This window comes from Pollachius pollachius (assembly GCF_949987615.1).
Source record: "Pollachius pollachius genome assembly, chromosome: 3".
Taxonomy (NCBI): domain Eukaryota; kingdom Metazoa; phylum Chordata; class Actinopteri; order Gadiformes; family Gadidae; genus Pollachius; species Pollachius pollachius.
In genome coordinates this window covers 39684379-39701747 of record NC_136936.1, presented here as the reverse complement: position 1 = coordinate 39701747, position 17369 = coordinate 39684379, and the positions used below count along the sequence as shown (strand labels likewise).

Sequence of the window (17369 nt, the reverse complement as noted above, 5' to 3'; positions counted from 1 at the left end):
CGGGGGTGAGTTTTGGTTGTGATGTTGCGGCGTGTTTTTGCTCAGGTTTTGCTCCCATCTTTCTTTTCCCAGGGGCTTCTTAAAGGTCCAGGTTCACATTCGGCGGGTCCCAATGGAGAGCCGCTCTCTTCCTCCTCCCCCCACGCCTCGCTGCCCTCCTCCGGCCCCGGTGCACCCAATCAGGTTGGACATTCCTCCGGGCCCTGCACTGCCTCCTCCTCGGCCTCCTCCCTGTCCCCCACCTCCCCTCAGACCACGCCCAACCACCTGTCCTCGCCCCCCCACGCCACCACTACCTCAGGGGCTCACACCAAAGACGCCGCGCCTTCAGGAAGCAGCAACGGCACCGCCCCGCCGGCGGGGGCCGAGACCACCGCCGCGCCCCCCGTGGGGACGCCGCCCGGCTCCGACGCCGCCCCCGCGCAGGGATTGACTAATCACGTCCAGCCTCGGGGGACGGACTCGTCGACCGGCCTATCACAGCCGGGCTCTCCTGCCGCCGCCCTCAGTTCCGACAATCCCCAGCTCTCCGCCTTGCTCAAGGGAAAGGCTAACTCTGGCCGCAACGACGACAACAACAACTGCAGTAACCACGCCGCGACGCCGGAGAGGGTCAACAACGTCCACCCGGGCCTCCACGCCAAGCCATCGGCCGAGCACTCGGCCGCCTCTTCCTCGCCGCAGTCAGCCACGTCCTCTGCCAAACCCTGCTCTGCACTCCCCCGCGCCACCAACAGCCTCTCCTGCCTTAACAGCCCGTCCAATGACCAGGCGCCCAAGCTCAACGGCAAGGGCCCCGACGACTCCAGGAGCCCAGTGAAGGTGGAGCCTTTAGCCATGGCCCCCTCTGGCCTGGCTCCCTTATCCTCGGTGTCAATCTACCCCAGTTCCAGCGAGGTGCTGAAAGCGTGCAGGTAAGTCCTTTGCTAAATGCCCGTCCGCCTTAATACCTCCCTGTGGTTGAGTCTAGGGCTGGGTAAAAATATCCATTCATCAATGCATTTGTTCTCGATTCAATTTCGATTCAGAATTTTTTTAAATTGATTTATTTCCATTAAAAAAAAAAAAAAAAAAAAAGAAGCATGCTCATTGTAATCTAGAAGCGAGTATGCCTTAATGTACATGCCCTTTTACATTTGTCCATGTTATGATTATTACTTTTATGCTGCAAGTTTAGCTCAGGAACAATACTATACAATGGTGTATTCCCTTTTTGCTAGTTAAAGCACAATGAAATGGTTAATTCATTTTGAAATGGTTAATTCTAAATAATATTTAGGTATTTTTGTCATCTGCACGTATTATTGAATCGATATCGAAGCAATTGGATCAATATCGAATCAAGACCTAAAGAATCAAATTGAATTGTGAGGTGCCTGGCAATACCCAGCTCTAGTTGAGTCTGTACTTTCCCTCCGATCAGACTTATGATACACATCTAAAGTATGACGGCAAATGAGCTGAAATCTGGGTAAACGGGGCTTTTCAGCGTCTTTTGCTTTGTGTTCTTTTCGACCATCGTCATGTTGCTGGAGACGGGGAAATGTCAGCCCTGTAGCAATACACTGATCATAATTCACTTCGGATAGCTTCATCCACTCGGACCAGTCAGTTTCTTTGGGTAGGATATCTCCGTAACAGAGTGGGACACGAGGTCTCACGCCACCCGACGCGGTGGTTGGTCCGTCGTCCACTCAGAACTGGTGCTCTAACACTGGCCTACTGGATCCCAGACCGTGTCTGCACTCCCCCGCTGCTCGCATCTTCAATGCTGCCTTGCCAATACTGTACAGGTCACAACGATGCACCTTTGGAATGTTGTGCAACCTTCTCAAAACTCCCAATCATCTATGACGGCAGGTTCAATTCAGATGGCTAATCGGGCTAATATTGTTTTTCATATCAGGTGAATAGAGGTTAGCTCTTTGTCCTATGGTTATGACGCTGGTTACCGAATGGTTATAATTAATGGAAGCCGTCCTACTTTTGAGTAGTAGCTAGCAAGGGTGTACACCATGCAATGTCATAGTCTGCCTTCAACCTCGTTGCTTGACTTTACTTGCAACATGAATGCGCTACCCTAAGGGATCTGCACTGCCTTGAAAGGTAGCACAGTTTAGCTGGCGAAGTTAAACTAAATGGATGTTTTGTCCTCCGAAGCCCTGAGCTCCAAGCTCAACATCCACAGACGTCCCAGCCTTCATAAGTGCTGAAGATTACGACACAAGCCTTCTGCATGGAAACGTCTCACCGTGTCTGCATATGCAGATGAAAACTTTCCAAAAAACGCTTTTGGAAACATCGGTTTAATCTTTTGGTGTAAAATAATGATTTGTATTTTATAATACATAATGCAATGATTGGATGCTGCTTAAGGTAACTAGTGTATAGAGTTTTGTTGGATGTTGCACTATTCCAGGCAAACCCTGTTACTGCCGTTGACAGTCAGAGGCTTGACCCATGGGTCACATTGACACACAGGTCTATTTGTCTCACAGAACACACAGGCCATCATGGCAGCCAGTGGCCATTCAGACTCAGAAGCGATTACCTTATCAAACGTATGCATTCGTGGCTTATTGAAACCTCTATTCTATAATGGATGGTATCAATTCAGGCCTTGAATGTATACACAAATCAATCTGCAAATTCTAAACGGTCTGATGTCCTAGATAAATGGGTGTGGTTTGAATTCTACACGGAAGACACACGGTTGATGTGAAGATACAATATGAAGTATACTATATAAGCACATCAGAATGCACCCTCACGATAAAACCTAGAAGTGTCTTCTCCTTTTTATTAATCAAAGCACGCGTCACGCCTAACCTAGCGTGTTAACCATTGGATCACGGCCGCAGTGTGACTCTAGTACATTGGTCGGTTTCTCACAGGAACCTGGGGAAGAACGGCATGTCCACCAGCAGTATCCTGCTGGACAAGTGTCCGCCCCCGCGGCCCCCTCCCTCACCGTCCCCCGTGCTCCCCAAGGACAAGCTCAACCCGCCAACACCCAGCATCTACGTGAGTACCGCCGTCACCGCCGCAGAAGGACAGAGCTACGGATGTGGCTGTGAGGGATGGTGGCTGGTTGTGAAGATTGGTGGTTCCAACAAACTACTTGTCTAGCGAAAAGAAAATCTCTCTCTCTCTCTCTCTCTCTCTCTCTCTCTCTCTCTCTCTCTCTCTCTCTCTCTCTCTCTCTCTCTCTCTCTCTCTCTCTCTCTCTCTCTCTCTCTCTCTCTCTCTCTCTCTCTCTCTCTCTCTCTCCTTTTTCAGGTTGGAAAACATTAGCTGCCCATTGCATACATATTACATGTATATTATATCAAGCGTGTGGTTCAGACACATGCCACATATGTTTGGGATATGTTCCTCACAATTGTTAGTACTTTGAGGACTCGTGATACCGGAGATGTTCATCCATGGTCCATACATGCCTGGATGGGAAGGAGCTTACGTGTGTGTGTGTGTGTGTGTCCGACCCTGTGTGTCCTGCAGCTGGAGAACAAGAGGGATGCCTTCTTCCCTCCTCTGCATCAGTTCTGCACCAACGCCGCCAACCCTGTCACTGTCATCAGGGGCCTGGCAGGAGCTCTCAAACTTGGTACGTGGCCCTATACTGTGCGTGTGTGTGCAGTTGTGTGTGTGTGTGTGTCTGTATTCTGGACTGTTGCTTGAACAGGAGGACGTGTGTGTGTGTGTGTGTGTGAGAGTCTGATCCACCCTCACGTGGCTGTGTGGGTGTGTCATTGTGTTCATTGGAGGATGTGTGCATGGTAAAGGGATTTATAGGGTTTAAAACAGCACCACCTGCAAGTAGAAAGTGACACTGCACTCAGTTGCTCGGCTGGCATCCGTTCGCTCTGGCCCTGCCAACAACATCAACCCGCTCTGCTTGTCCCGATCTGATGTCCCCTGGACACTGCTTTTATTGACAATATAATGGATAAAAATGTATTGTTTCACCGGTAATATGTATTTATTTCGTCTACAGCTAAACATGATCATATATATTTCATGTAAATAGCATTTTTCCTTTTTTTATATCAATTTACTGAACCGTACTGCTTTTTCTATTATTAATTAACTGGGAATTTATTGATTTTTATATTAATGGATATGTGCTTCAGTGGCCGGTTTGGTGCGTCAATTATGAGTGCATTGGTGTCAAACAAGCATCAGTCCCTGCTTACACAGCAAACACAGAGACTCTTTTCTCCGTCTCTGCAGGAGACCATAGTAGGTTTTTATGGCGTACAGCTTGTATGAGTACCATGGCTAGGGGCAGTGTTGGTGCCCATCGCTTGGCTGTGGGGAGCAGGGCTTTCACTGCTCTTAATGCAATGCTGCGGACTGCACTTATAGTCTTAGTGGCTGGATCTCAATATGTTTTACAGTTTGAGTCAATCTCATTAGCCACGTTTGCCAACATTTACCACCCAATTTAATAAGCAAGAAACATCTTCATAGGCGAATGCTTTCAATGATTCAAAATTCATCGTTATATTTTAAGAAATGCGTCTGTGGTTGTTATTTGTAAGCACAATTTGAATACCCCCAAATTGTCATCACGACTCATCCTGTTCCTCATCCAATCTTGTTCGCTCCTATCCCCTCTCACTCCACCCCTGAATTCTGAATGAGTCCTGATTGGTTCTTCCCCTGCTCCCCTACAGACCTGGGCCTGTTCTCCACCAAGACACTGGTGGACGCCAACCCGGACCACCTGGTGGAGGTGAGGACCCAGCTGGCTCAGCCCACCGACGAGAACTGGGACCCCAGCGGCAGCCGGAAGATGTGGCGCTGCGAGAGCAGCCGCTCCCACACCACCATCATCAAATACGCGCAGTACCAGGCCTCCTCCTTCCAGGAGTCACTGCGGGTCAGTGGGCCCGGCACGCCACCCCACCGGGGAACACTCGCCCAGAATCAATGCATTGCAGTCTGAGATTTCACCTGCTCATTACATTAGGCATTCTTTCCATTTAAAACGAACACTGAATGTGAAACGTGTATTGATTACATAAATTACCTTTTTAACCTTAAGCTTTTCCAACGTTTTGAATTCAAAAAATATCTTTTCATGTTGCCATCGTTCAGGAGGAGAGTGAGAAGAAGAAGGAGTTGGAAGCAGAAGCGGCCTCTCCAGAGAAGTAAGTTCATGTCTGCAACTCTTACACCAGTTCTCTCCATCACCGCCTCTCTGGATATTAAATGGGACGCCGCTTTTGCTCTAAAATTAGTCGTTCTAGGGTTTGTTTCCCCTTTAATTCTGTGTCCCGTGTTTCTTCAGTGCTGCACGCAGACGAAAAGGGCCTTTCAAGCACCTCAAGTTCGGCACCAACATCGACCTTTCAGACGAGAAGAAGTAAGTGCCCCCTCCTAGGACACACACCCCGTCTCCATTCGCTCACACACCGTGGACCATCTGCCGTCCCGTTGCCTACAGTGTTTGCAGCGCAAGTCCTGTAACCCTCTCATTTACATTTACGGCAATAAGCAGACACTTTTATCCAAAGCAACTTGCAACGGTCATACACATTCAAACCAACGGTGAAGTCATCTATGCAAGGCGGAAGCCAGAGAAGTTGGGGTTAGGTTTCCCTCTCAGGGACACCTTGCCACACAGCTAGGAGGAGCCGGGGAGCTATGCACCACCACCCGAGCTCAGCCGACCCCGGTCTTTCCTCAGGTGGAAGCTGCAGCTCCAGGAGCTGGCCAAGCTGCCGGCCTTCGCCCGCGTGGTGTCGGCAGGCAACCTGCTCAGCCACGTGGGGCACACCATCCTGGGCATGAACACGGTGCAGCTCTACATGAAGGTCCCCGGGAGCAGGACACCAGGTATACGAGAGGCCCTCACCGCCGCCCTTCGAATCGCACCCCCCTTATTCCTTATCGTCCTGGTCGCTTCGGCTTATGTTTTTGTAACCGCCAGTGTCTTCTTGATCACCAAAGGTCACCAAGAGAACAACAACTTCTGTTCGGTCAACGTCAACATCGGGCCCGGGGACTGCGAGTGGTTTGCCGTGCCTGAGCCATACTGGGGAACCGTCAATGACTTCTGTGAAAAGTAAGTCACAAAATTGTTCCTGTACACAAATGGCAACCAGCGATGTTTTTTGTGGCATAAACCACGAAAAAGGTAAACATCACTGAACCGTTGTTTTAATAAACCAAACACAAATGTTTTAGCTCATTAATCACCTATCAGCTGCTTGAATGCCGTGGATTCAAGATGATTGACCGCTCGCGGCCATGTCCCTCCTCTGCAGAAACAACATCAACTTCCTGATGGGCTCGTGGTGGCCCGACCTGGAGGACCTGTACGAGGCCAACGTGCCCGTGTACCGCTTCATCCAGCGGCCCGGGGACCTGGTGTGGCTCAACACGGGCACCGTGCACTGGGTCCAGGCCATCGGCTGGTGCAACAACATCGCCTGGAACGTCGGCCCCCTCACAGGTAGGCGCCAGTGAGACCTGCCATGGCACAGAGGTGTTGAAGAGGTTGGCGGGGGGTTTTGATGGCAACGAGCCGCGTGCGCTTCCACCAGAATGACCCAGTGTACTTTAGTCCCAGGTACTACATATCTGCATCGCCACTGTGGTGTGAAGACCGGCCACGGTTAGGCAAATGAAGGTCCTTTTATGATCAGGCACATAATTAATAAAGGCCATGATAAAGCTAGAAATACTGAGAAAAACAGAATCCTTTGGAATGTCCCCCCCCCACACCCCCAACCATACGGACCTAAAGACATTTGAATATTTTGCCATAATAGCAATATAACACTGAATATTTTAGTTTTTATGCTAAATGTATGGTTCATATTGTTGTAATAGCTGATTTGAGACGGCGAGTTGAATCTTTTACTGGATCCGAAATTACTTTTTAATGGCCTTGGACCATCTCAAACCCTAGACTGCTTTGTCCGAGCTATTGACTAATTGGCAATGGTCAATGTATTTGGAAGTCAACATTGACAAACCAGCGTGTTAATAGATGTAGAAAGATGTAAATATAAGTAGGTCATCTAGCATACCAGTTGGCAGCAAGTTGAATGTTGAATGAAGTATGCCAAATAATGGGTTTGCATGACTGGACAATTGGAACATGCTCAAAACCTTCTGGCCTAGTAAAGTGACGGAGACCATGAATGAACGGGATTCACCAAACTCAAGTGTGCCGTGTGTCACAATAAGGGTGTACTTTGGCTCCCCAGCACACCAGTACAAGCTGGCGGTGGAGCGCTACGAGTGGAACAAACTGCAGAGTGTCAAGTCCATCGTTCCCATGATCCACCTCTCCTGGAACATGGCCCGGAACATCAAAGTGTCGGACCACAAGCTCTTTGAGATGATCAAGTGAGCACACACTCCCGTCCCCAGCGTTCATGTTGTTATTGCCCGGGTTTCACATTTGGTGTGTGTGTGTGTGTGTGTGTGTGTGTGTGTGTGTGTGTGTGTGTGTGTGTGTGTGTGTGTGTGTGTGTGTGTGTGTGTGTGTGTGTGTGTGTGTGTGTGTGTGTACTTTGCATTTTGGAGGTCTTTCACTTGTGATTTGATTACAAGTCAAATCACTTGATTCGACTTGTATAGTGGAATCAAATAAAGTTTCTAAAATGTGTGTGTGTGTGTCAGGTACTGTTTGCTGCGGACGCTGAAACAGGTCCAGATGCTCCGGGAGCTGCTGCTGTCTGCGGGGAAGGAGATGGTTTGGCACGGCCGGTCCAGGGACGAGCCTGCGCACTACTGCAGCATCTGTGAGGTAGGCACTCATTCTCAAGGTCACCGCTGGCTCCCTCGACAGCTCTATGAAGCCCTCTGCCCCCACCCCACCCCATGTGTCCTGAGCACAGAGCTAACTGTCTGTAACCCACCTCATATTTATATTTAATGTTAACATTTAAAAAAAATTTTTTTAATTAATTTGCCACAATCAAACGAAATGCGCCTTATTGTTTTATGGTAAATGGACTGCATTTATATAGCGCTTCTTTTTTAACCAGTGGCCACCAAAAGCACATTACAATATTGCCCAACAATCACCCATTCATGCACACAATCACACTGACGGCGGCGTCAGCTATGCAAGGCGACAGCCAGCTGGTCAGGACCGGTTAGGGTTTGGTGCCTTGCTCAGTGACACCTCGACACTCAGCTAGGGGGAACTGGTGATCGAACTAGCAACCTTGCGGTGAACCTCCAAACCCGCTCTACCTCCTGAGCTACTACCGGCCCCTATGTGATGTGTCTGCATGTAATGTACTTTGAGTCAATGTCTCTCGGTTAAGGCCGAAAGCTAATTTGCGGCCCGGGGTGGACCTCACAGCTGTGTTCTGCTCCATCCAGGTGGAAGTGTTTGACCTGCTGTTTGTGACGAGCGAGAGCAACAGCAAGAAGACGTACGTGGTGCACTGCCAGGACTGCGCTCGCAGGGGCAGCGCCAACCTGGACAACTTTGTGGTGCTGGAGCAGTACAAGACAGAGGACCTCATGCAGGTCTACGACCAGTTCACACTGGTAAGCAAACGCCACTCCCAACATGTTCGCAGGATTCGTTTGGTAAGTTTCAGACCAAGGATTATTAACTGAGTGATGCCATTGTCCGCAGCGTTTTTTTTGTTAAGAATGAATTGAATATATGTCGGGAGATCCTAATGGTTTGTTTTCTGTCCCCCTCCAGGCCAGTCCTCTGCCTTCCTCCTCCTGATGGTAACACAGTATTGGTCTGCGGACCACTAGAGCTCTGATGGACCGGACGGAGCACTCTGGAAACCATTTGTTTTGTTTCTGATATTCAGGAAGTTAGCTGGCAGTGCTCCCCACTGCGCTCTGTAGCTATCCCAAAAGGCAGCTGTGTGAAAGCTGTGTGTCTATGCAACCTGCCCCGAGCGGTCTGCCTCCCCCCAGTGGACTGGAGGGCGAACGGTAGCCTCTCCCGTCACCATGACCAGACTGTTCTACTGCTGGCCCAGCTGGACTTCTCAAGAAAACAAACAAAACAAAAAACGACTATTAATAGAAGAATGGTTTTGTATATATTGTGTTACAACTGGCAAACAACATCCCAAAAAGACTACTGACATGCTAATCGCCCCCCCTCCCCTCCCTTTATTTTGTAATCCGTTAGTGGCTTTACACACGAGTTTATCCCCCTCGCCCCCGTCAACCGTAACTGGCATAGCTGCTCTTTTATGTTAGATGGCTAGATGTCTCCTTGGACAGGAAACGAAGAAAAACTGTTTTGTAATGTGAAGAGTAGAGTGACATGTTGTTTGCAACATTTTCCTCCTGTTTTTTAATGGACTTAATGTTTCCACTTATTTTCGTTTGTTGGAACCGTTTCTTTTGTCGCTGGCTTTGCTTTTCTATGGTTTAAAAAGGGTAATTAGTTGGAGAGAAACAACAGCCAAGTCATAGTGAAAAGTGGGTTGCACATAGACAAAGGAATAAACTTTTTTCTAATTTTGATGTAAATTTACACTATTTATAAATGCATATTTATTGCTTGAAAATATTTGTTGATGGAATGCTGTAATTTTTTTTCCAGAGAACCTGCCATTCAATTTTGAAAGATCCTTGTCACTTTGGCCGTGGCATCTTGTACGTTTTCTATATCAACTGCTTAGTAAGCATTGTACAGAGACCCTCCTTGAAATGGTTTTATTGTTTGAAGGATGTTTTATGCGTCAATAAACAAAAAAATCTTTATTTAAATTTTTGGGATTCTTTGCTGTTAATTATAACATCTCATTCATCATAGCTGGACTCTCAAATGCCAGGTTATTTATTGCTTTTAATACGGTTTCTTTCATTGTTTCACACATTCAAAGGAATGCAGATCTTTGAGAAATTGCTCTTGTACACAAATGGCAACCAGAGATGTTTTTTGTGGTATAAACATAAGATACAAATCAATAAACCTTTGATTCATAAATCAACGGTACACGATTAAAAAATGTCACCTTTTTAATGGGACCGCAAGAGCGATCACAAACGTACATTTGTACTTCATTAATACAGTTTGGGCATTGTCTTGGATTACACATTTTAAATAGGATGTCCCCCATCACAACAGGCAGCTACTGCTATGTGGTAAATCTAACCGTTTTCTTTGGCGCTTCCCTGTGATAGCGAAAGGGGCAGGGGGTCACTTTCACGTCACAGCTGCAGTTACAATCGGCTAACGACCGGTTTGATGTGGAGCCTTCAGGGGTGCCCATTAGGGCTGTAAATGTACCCCTGAAATCTCCCAGTATCTATTCCACCGCCACCATGTGACCGTCAGATCCCCAGCCTGTAACAAAGACATCATCCCTCATTAAATGTTCCTAGGGTGCATCAGTCGATTCGATCTGGCGGCGTACTGTGTCTAGTCTGTTTTTTCTACGTATTTTTTCAATTTGATTCCAGAGTTTGGTGAATGAACGGAAATAAACGAGTTTGGGAATAAATAATCAAATGGAACAGCATAGCCAGAGATCAAAAGCGCTACTGATGTTTGCACGATTTATCAGGTTGGCTTTTATTTTCTCTCTGGGGAACAGACTTTTCTATCTGGGATTTTCTGTGGTTATTAAACTTCCGTTCATTGCATGGCTCTTTTATGATTGTTATTGTCTTTTTTGTTTTTGGTACAGCAGTACAACAGTACAACAGTGAGTATTTTCAAAACAAGCATGTGTAATGATACACTGGTTGACTGGGGAATGGGGAACTCAATCAAACAACGGTTTAGAAAAGAGGAACGGTTCAAGTGCATTCCCTTAACACCATGGACCTGTTCTTGGAAGACTTATTGATAAATGAGGTGACAATGAATGGTTTGTGTCTTTCAGATTTGATTTGAATTAAAGAGTTGAATGGGGAATTTAATCTCTTCATTCTAATTGGCCATACAAGTGGACCATTATTTTCATGGGGCTCTAAAAAGCCAAATAGCTACAAATAGATGAACTCGCTCCCTGTCCTCAAATTATTGTTAAAATATTCAAGCTTCGACATCTCTTATAGCGTGCAGTGTTCCTAGGATTGTAACTGCTCTGGGAGCTGTGATGGCCGACACCCATATCTATGAATGGCTCTTGGAATACCAGTCCAGGCTCACCTGGTTCTGCGGGTAGGCATACATCAAACTTCTCTCACATCAAGGCCCCATTCATGCACCCATAATTCTTGTGATATCCGTATTTATATCAGTTGTAATAATTGTAATCAAATGTATTTCTCTCTTGGATCCTAAGGAAACAATACAGTTGACATAGACTGCTATTCATCCTCTTCTTACTATGTTCCCTGGTGGCCAGCTGTCTAAATTGGACTTACCCTACAACACATGATGAAACGATGGATGAACGTGCAGGGAAAAAAAACAGCAAAGCTTTATGGTTTTTTCCTACTGATTGTGACACGAAGGGGATCTGCTGGCATAGGAACCATGTCTTTGGGTTGTATTCTGGCTATTGGATGGGATGAAAGAAAAACACGTTATTTTTGACACACAGCAGATGTGTGACAGTTGGTGAGGGGCCCCTGTGTGGCATAATTACAAGACAGACCATCGTGGCCGGCCAGGCGTTCACTGAGCATGTGCGATGTATGTGCATAAATACTCAGCTTGTAACATGGCCAGGGCATGTCTTTTGTCTCCAGATGACAGATTACCATTTACCACTTGACATCAGGCCTGTAAACGAGGTAAGCTCAGATAGTTCCTTAATGTGGGAGAATGTCAGAAGTCGGTAGTTCATTATCCCAGCGACAGATCAGTGGGTTGTTTCAGGGCTGTCACCTGCAGCAACTTAACAATACATTTTTGTTCTTTTTTTTGTTCATAAGTGCTATGCACCTTTGTTGGAATATCTTAAAAAAAATTACAATTTAGATTCTTGTCACAATTTCTAAGAAATGAAACGAGCCGAACGAAAGTCTTTCTTTCTGACACTTTCAAATAGTTTGAAGGGAAAAGCACCGTAAGTACTACTTTTAAGACATCTCATTACTCTAACTTAGATGATATGTGTCAAACAGGGGGAAACAGACAGAAAGACACACACAGGCACAGGCAAACCACACACAGCAGTAGCATAGTCAAGGCTTTTATAGACACTGGTCGCAGCAGCACCGCTTTGACGGGAAACGTGCTGAACTCAGGATGCAGAGAATCAGTTGCCATGGAAACGCTTCCTCTTTGGGCTGACCTTTGAGGTAACCCTGAGCAGCTCACACAGCCACCATGTCGTGACTTTGAACATCCTCAACAAGAAGCAGTTGGTTTCCATTGTGTCCGACTGTATGTGGTGTAAAAAAAACTGTTCTGAGCGATCACCTTTTTTAGGACAAGGCACGTGTCATGTAGCGGGTGTGCTACAAAAAACAAAAGCTAAAGCACACAATAGGATTAAGAGTATACGTTTATGGAAAATAATATTAAAACATTTGACTTAAAACATAGAATAGAATATGCTTTGTAAAGCGTATGTGTGCCTGAGGTTACCTATAAAATACATTAAATACATTCTTAGCGGTAGTAATGAGGCATATTTTTACATCGTTTTTCTATTTGATGTACATTCAAGTATGGCACAAATTACTGTGGGCCTGGCCTTCACAGACAGAAAGACTGAAGTATGTTAGAGCGAATACAGCCAGGAGATGGCACTCTTGTTACGAGTGACACCAGGAAAACATGTTCAGGACGTGAGCACGTGCGATAGAACACCACCCACGCACTCAACACCCATGCATGCACACAATGCATGCATACCACCTAACACACGCACACACACGCATGCACACGCATACGCGAACACACACAAACACACACACACACACACACACACACACACACACACACACACACACACACACACACACACACACACACACACAGATGCAACCTGCCAATAATAATAAAAAAACACGTCCAAAATGTTCCTTAATCCTGAAGGTGTATTCCAGATGTCTTAGTCACACTTAGTGACTCAGCTTCTATTTGTTCCAGTTCTATTTGGTTTGCTTTATACCAAATGACTCATACATAAATTGACACGGAATGCATGTATTTTAGTCCCGGAAAAGGATGTATAAGAAGGGGTGATGGTTATTTATTTATTTGTGTTTTATTTTGTGTGGTAGCGGGGTTGTGTGAGCCAAATGCTTTCACAAACCAATCAGGATGTAATTTGCCGAAGAGCTAATAGTTTTGACAAGCTAGAATACGTATTTCTTATTTAGGAAGATTTCTTCCCATTTTCTAAATATCTCCCATCATATAATTGATGTGCTGCTCTTCTACATTTTTAACTAGGCTACTGGATTTCCAAATGTGTGAATTGAGTTAAACCATGATAGAAATTCAATTATTTTATAGAATCTGCTCAAAAGAACGCCAGATAAAAGATCGATAGTCCTATATATTGTATTATTGTTGGAGGGAATCCTATGTAACATGGAAGCTACATCCATTTAATTGTTGTGACTTTCAGGGCCAGCGGAATATCTGGTAGCTAGTGCACGTCTAAACATTTCCAATAGTCTGCAGAACTTCGAAACGGAGCCCGGCAAGAACCACAGGTCGTCCCTCCTTGTGTGTTTTGCCGCCGTTCTTTATATACGGAGCAGGAATAGGCAGGGCAGGCGCCCCTGTGACTCACCCGGGACTCATCGCCGCTGCGGTCAGTCGCGTGCTCCTCGTGGGGATCTTGGAAGCGGCGGTGATTATAGATGCGACGTATTACCGCGAGACTTAAAACTTGAAACGGCTGGGAGTGTAACAACTAGGAAGTCTTCCGCCGGCGTTCTTCTATCCGTCACACAGACAAAGTAACCCTTTTGTTAGTTTATACCGTTTAAAATCATAGATTGTCCATCAAACAGTGATACACAGGGGGTTGACTTATTACAAAATAAATAAATCAGTGCATTGCTTACTTTGGAACAAGCCAAGGTCAACATGTGGTTAAACAAAATATTAGTCCCCCGAGGTATGAGTAAAAGGAAATATCCGATTAAAGTGACGAGCTTAAAAAAAATGTAGGCCTGCCGAATCTTTTGCCATGGACGTTGATCATTGAGAAGGATATTTATTTAAAGTGATATAATCTTGCATTAGGCGATTATTTTTTAACAAAATCCTCAGACTTTCTTTAGTGGCCTATTGATTAAGGCAATTTATTTGACAGAATCCATTAAGCTTCATTTATCATGCAAAACGAATTGAATGGTAACAAAAACAAAGTAGTTCCCCCCCACACACACGATACACACTGCCATATTCAGAGTATATATACCAGACATAATATGATAATTGCAAGAAAATTAAATGAATTGAAACATTCACAGGGTAGAGGGCAAATCATGTAATATAGAAGGAAAATGAAGGTGATAAAACGGCTCTATATAAATAAAAAATCTCATCTCAGTTCTTTATTGAGTCTACTACATATTACACAATTTGGACAACATGGCCAACTCTGGCCATGTTGTCGGGGGCTTCTGTTGAACCAAAGTAAAAAAGAAAATCACAATTTAACCAAGATGACGATGGTTCATGTTGAATGAGCAAGCGAGCATTATATTGTAAAGTATCTTTTACATGAAAAAAGAGTGTTTTTCAAGTGCTCCCTGTCTATTTGAATACCCATCAGCCAACTCAACACATATTAAAGAAGACATCCCCATTGGAACAACATTGCTAGAATAGTATCTTGGCTTTGTGGTTAATGTTATGCCTGCCATCCAATTCAGAACAGTTGACTAGTGCATGAACTCCAAAAATCGGATTTGTTACCATAACAAAGACATCATCTGAATAAACACAATGATTTTAATCGTACTCTCTGCACGGCTCCTACAATATAATGGCCATGACAGCCTTGAAATTTGGACAACTTAGTTGCATCAAAAGCCATTACCACACTATTTTAGGGCAGTCTCTATGTGTCTCTGTTCAGTGAGGGCATCAATGACCTCATGTACTTCTGATGCCCAGATTCAGGCGAGATTATGTACCAAAGAAGTCCAGGAGACTGTCCGGTTCCCCCCCCCCCCCCCCGATGTCGGTGTGCGATCGGGGGCTTGGATAGCGGCCACTTGATGGCAGTGTCCACAAAACATGCTGCCTATACACAATGATCCAGGTGATCACATACTGTCTATGTACAGCAGGACAAATCTAAATATGTGTCGTTAAATATGTGAAAGGACATGAATGGAACTTGTTTTATACCTTCATAAAGAGACCGTTTGTCAGGTAATAGTTTACATGAACAGGAATAAAACAGGCAAATTGCCATACAGTTGAAAGAAAATATCAGTAATTTCCTCTCTAGGTGTGAATCATGAATCATCATGACTTGTCGGGCTTATGTCCGTCACCATAATGGCCGACTTTAATATTCACCCCGCTCTTGCCGTCATGTAGATGGATGACATGTGGTGAATCACGTTGACAATTTACAATTAAAGTATGCTTTTTATCCCACGCCTCATTCTACTTTTGTGTTTTGGTCACAGTTGAAGACATCGTGGGTCATAGAAAAGTAACTAGGGGAAAGGTCAACTAGCTGAAAATGTTGGGCAATTACGATGAGCAATAATGAGTATTGGGTTTTTTTCTGCGTTCTTTTTTTTCAAAGGAGCGGATGCAGAGAACAAGAAAAGGAAAACAGAGAATGAGGAGTTCATCAGCTGCCAGCAAGATAAACCCATTGTGCCAAATGTTCTGTTTGTCAAGGTCGTAAAGTGACTGCTCCTCTCCCTCTCCCCCCCCTCTCTCTCTCTCTCTCTCTCTCTCTCTCTCTCTCTCTCTCTCTCTCTCTCTCTCGACAGGTGCACTTCAGTGGCACTTACAGCAAGGGGGAACTCCACAGCTTTACCGGATATGAGTGTTGTTACTCCTTTCTTCTTCTCTCTTTTTAATTGGATCTGCTCACTCCAAATACCCTTATTTCATCTTTCTTCCAAAGTCCATCCCGTTCTTCTGCCCGTACAGGTGTCCCAGTGGAAGGCAGAGCTTGAGAGGAGTGAGGCACATCAAGTCTCTACGGCGACCATCTCCAAGGGAAAGAGTTCATAACAAGCCAAAAGAACAGACTGAATTAAATATATAAATTGCTTTTTTTCTATGTTGACCGCTGACAAATACACCTGTGTTCATGTGTGTGTTTGTGGTCAAATGTGTATCGTGAATTTGTCTGTTTGTGTGTGTATATGTGTGTATGCCCCAGTGGATGTGACATGCCAACATGATGTAGTTGTACTAATGTACGTATGTGTGTCCTCCACACCCATAAAGTCAGTGACACAGAGACAGCTGACTACTGGACTACTATAAAGCTCAGTCTCTTAGCAGAATAAACAACATTTATTCATCTGAAGTGCCTCAAAACAGTCATCACATCAACTCACGGTGCTTTCCAGCCCCATAGTGACCATTTTGCTCTCATTTTATTGTGTGATGCACTTTGTCGATTTTCACACAGCTCAATGGACCACGATTTCCTTTAGAGATAGTTCACCGAGAACATCGCCAGTGAGAGACAGAGAGAGAGCAAAGAGAGAGAGAGGTGGACAACCCCAATCACACAACGCTGATCTACCCACTGCCTGTATGGCCTGTTTGCAGGAGTCACAGCTCCTGACACCTTGCTCCGACCTGTTGTGCTGTCATGCACTGACGCAGGCAGTGCCCGACATTTTCCTTTGCACTGTGTGACATCATGTGCTCCCCTCAGCACTACTCGTTTCCTAGTTTCCCCGACGCGCAGCCTCGCTTTGTAATGATTGCACTATTATGTGTAAACACCCCCAAATGGACGGACTGAGACATGCACGCGAGCTCACGCCCGCACACACACACAGGCACACACGCACGCACACACACACACACACACACACCCACTGTCCTCTGCCCACCTCGTCAGCTGCACCCATCCAGGTGCAGCTGACCTACGTCGGATGACATTGTGTGTGTTTTGCCTGTGTCTGCCTTTGTCTGCGTATGCATGCTTTCCTACGTTTGCGTGTTTGTGTGTGTCTGTGTGTGTGTGTGTGTGTGTGTGTGTATATGTGTGACTGTGTGTGCGCGTATGTGTGTGCGTACAGGCTAATATTGGCTGTGGGATGTTTGCATTATCAGCAGAGCAGCACACCTCGGTCACAAGGTAAACTTTCCACTGGGCTCTGAGAAAGGCAAGACTTCCGCTTCACACTCGAGTAGTCGGGGAATGGCCTACATTTACACGCGGGAGGGAGGTAATGAGTAGCCCAGGCAGGTGTCGGGGTGTTCTTCACGGCGGCTGGAAACATCACTCGTCACTTATCTAAAATGATGGACTAAGCGGGAGGAAGCGAGGAGGCCGGGT

At 45.8% G+C, this 17369-nt stretch overlaps 1 protein-coding gene across 3 annotated transcripts in view; it reads left to right on the top strand.

Annotated features, from left to right (window-relative positions):
- The window catches only part of kdm6a (lysine (K)-specific demethylase 6A), a 36879-nt gene extending 27166 nt beyond the window's left edge, over positions 1-9713 (top strand). For all 3 annotated transcript variants that reach the window (XM_079732520.1, XM_079732521.1, XM_079732519.1), the window contains 13 exons: positions 73-914; positions 2895-3024; positions 3502-3607; positions 4680-4885; positions 5104-5156; positions 5297-5371; positions 5696-5844; positions 5959-6073; positions 6276-6463; positions 7224-7365; positions 7642-7768; positions 8353-8523; positions 8687-9713. In XM_079732520.1, the coding sequence (XP_079588646.1) occupies positions 73-914; positions 2895-3024; positions 3502-3607; positions 4680-4885; positions 5104-5156; positions 5297-5371; positions 5696-5844; positions 5959-6073; positions 6276-6463; positions 7224-7365; positions 7642-7768; positions 8353-8523; positions 8687-8713 (2331 nt within the window). In that variant the 3' untranslated portion in view covers positions 8714-9713. The remainder of the gene's footprint in view (positions 1-72; positions 915-2894; positions 3025-3501; positions 3608-4679; positions 4886-5103; positions 5157-5296; positions 5372-5695; positions 5845-5958; positions 6074-6275; positions 6464-7223; positions 7366-7641; positions 7769-8352; positions 8524-8686) is intronic.
- Positions 9714-17369: the final 7656 nt, after the last annotated feature.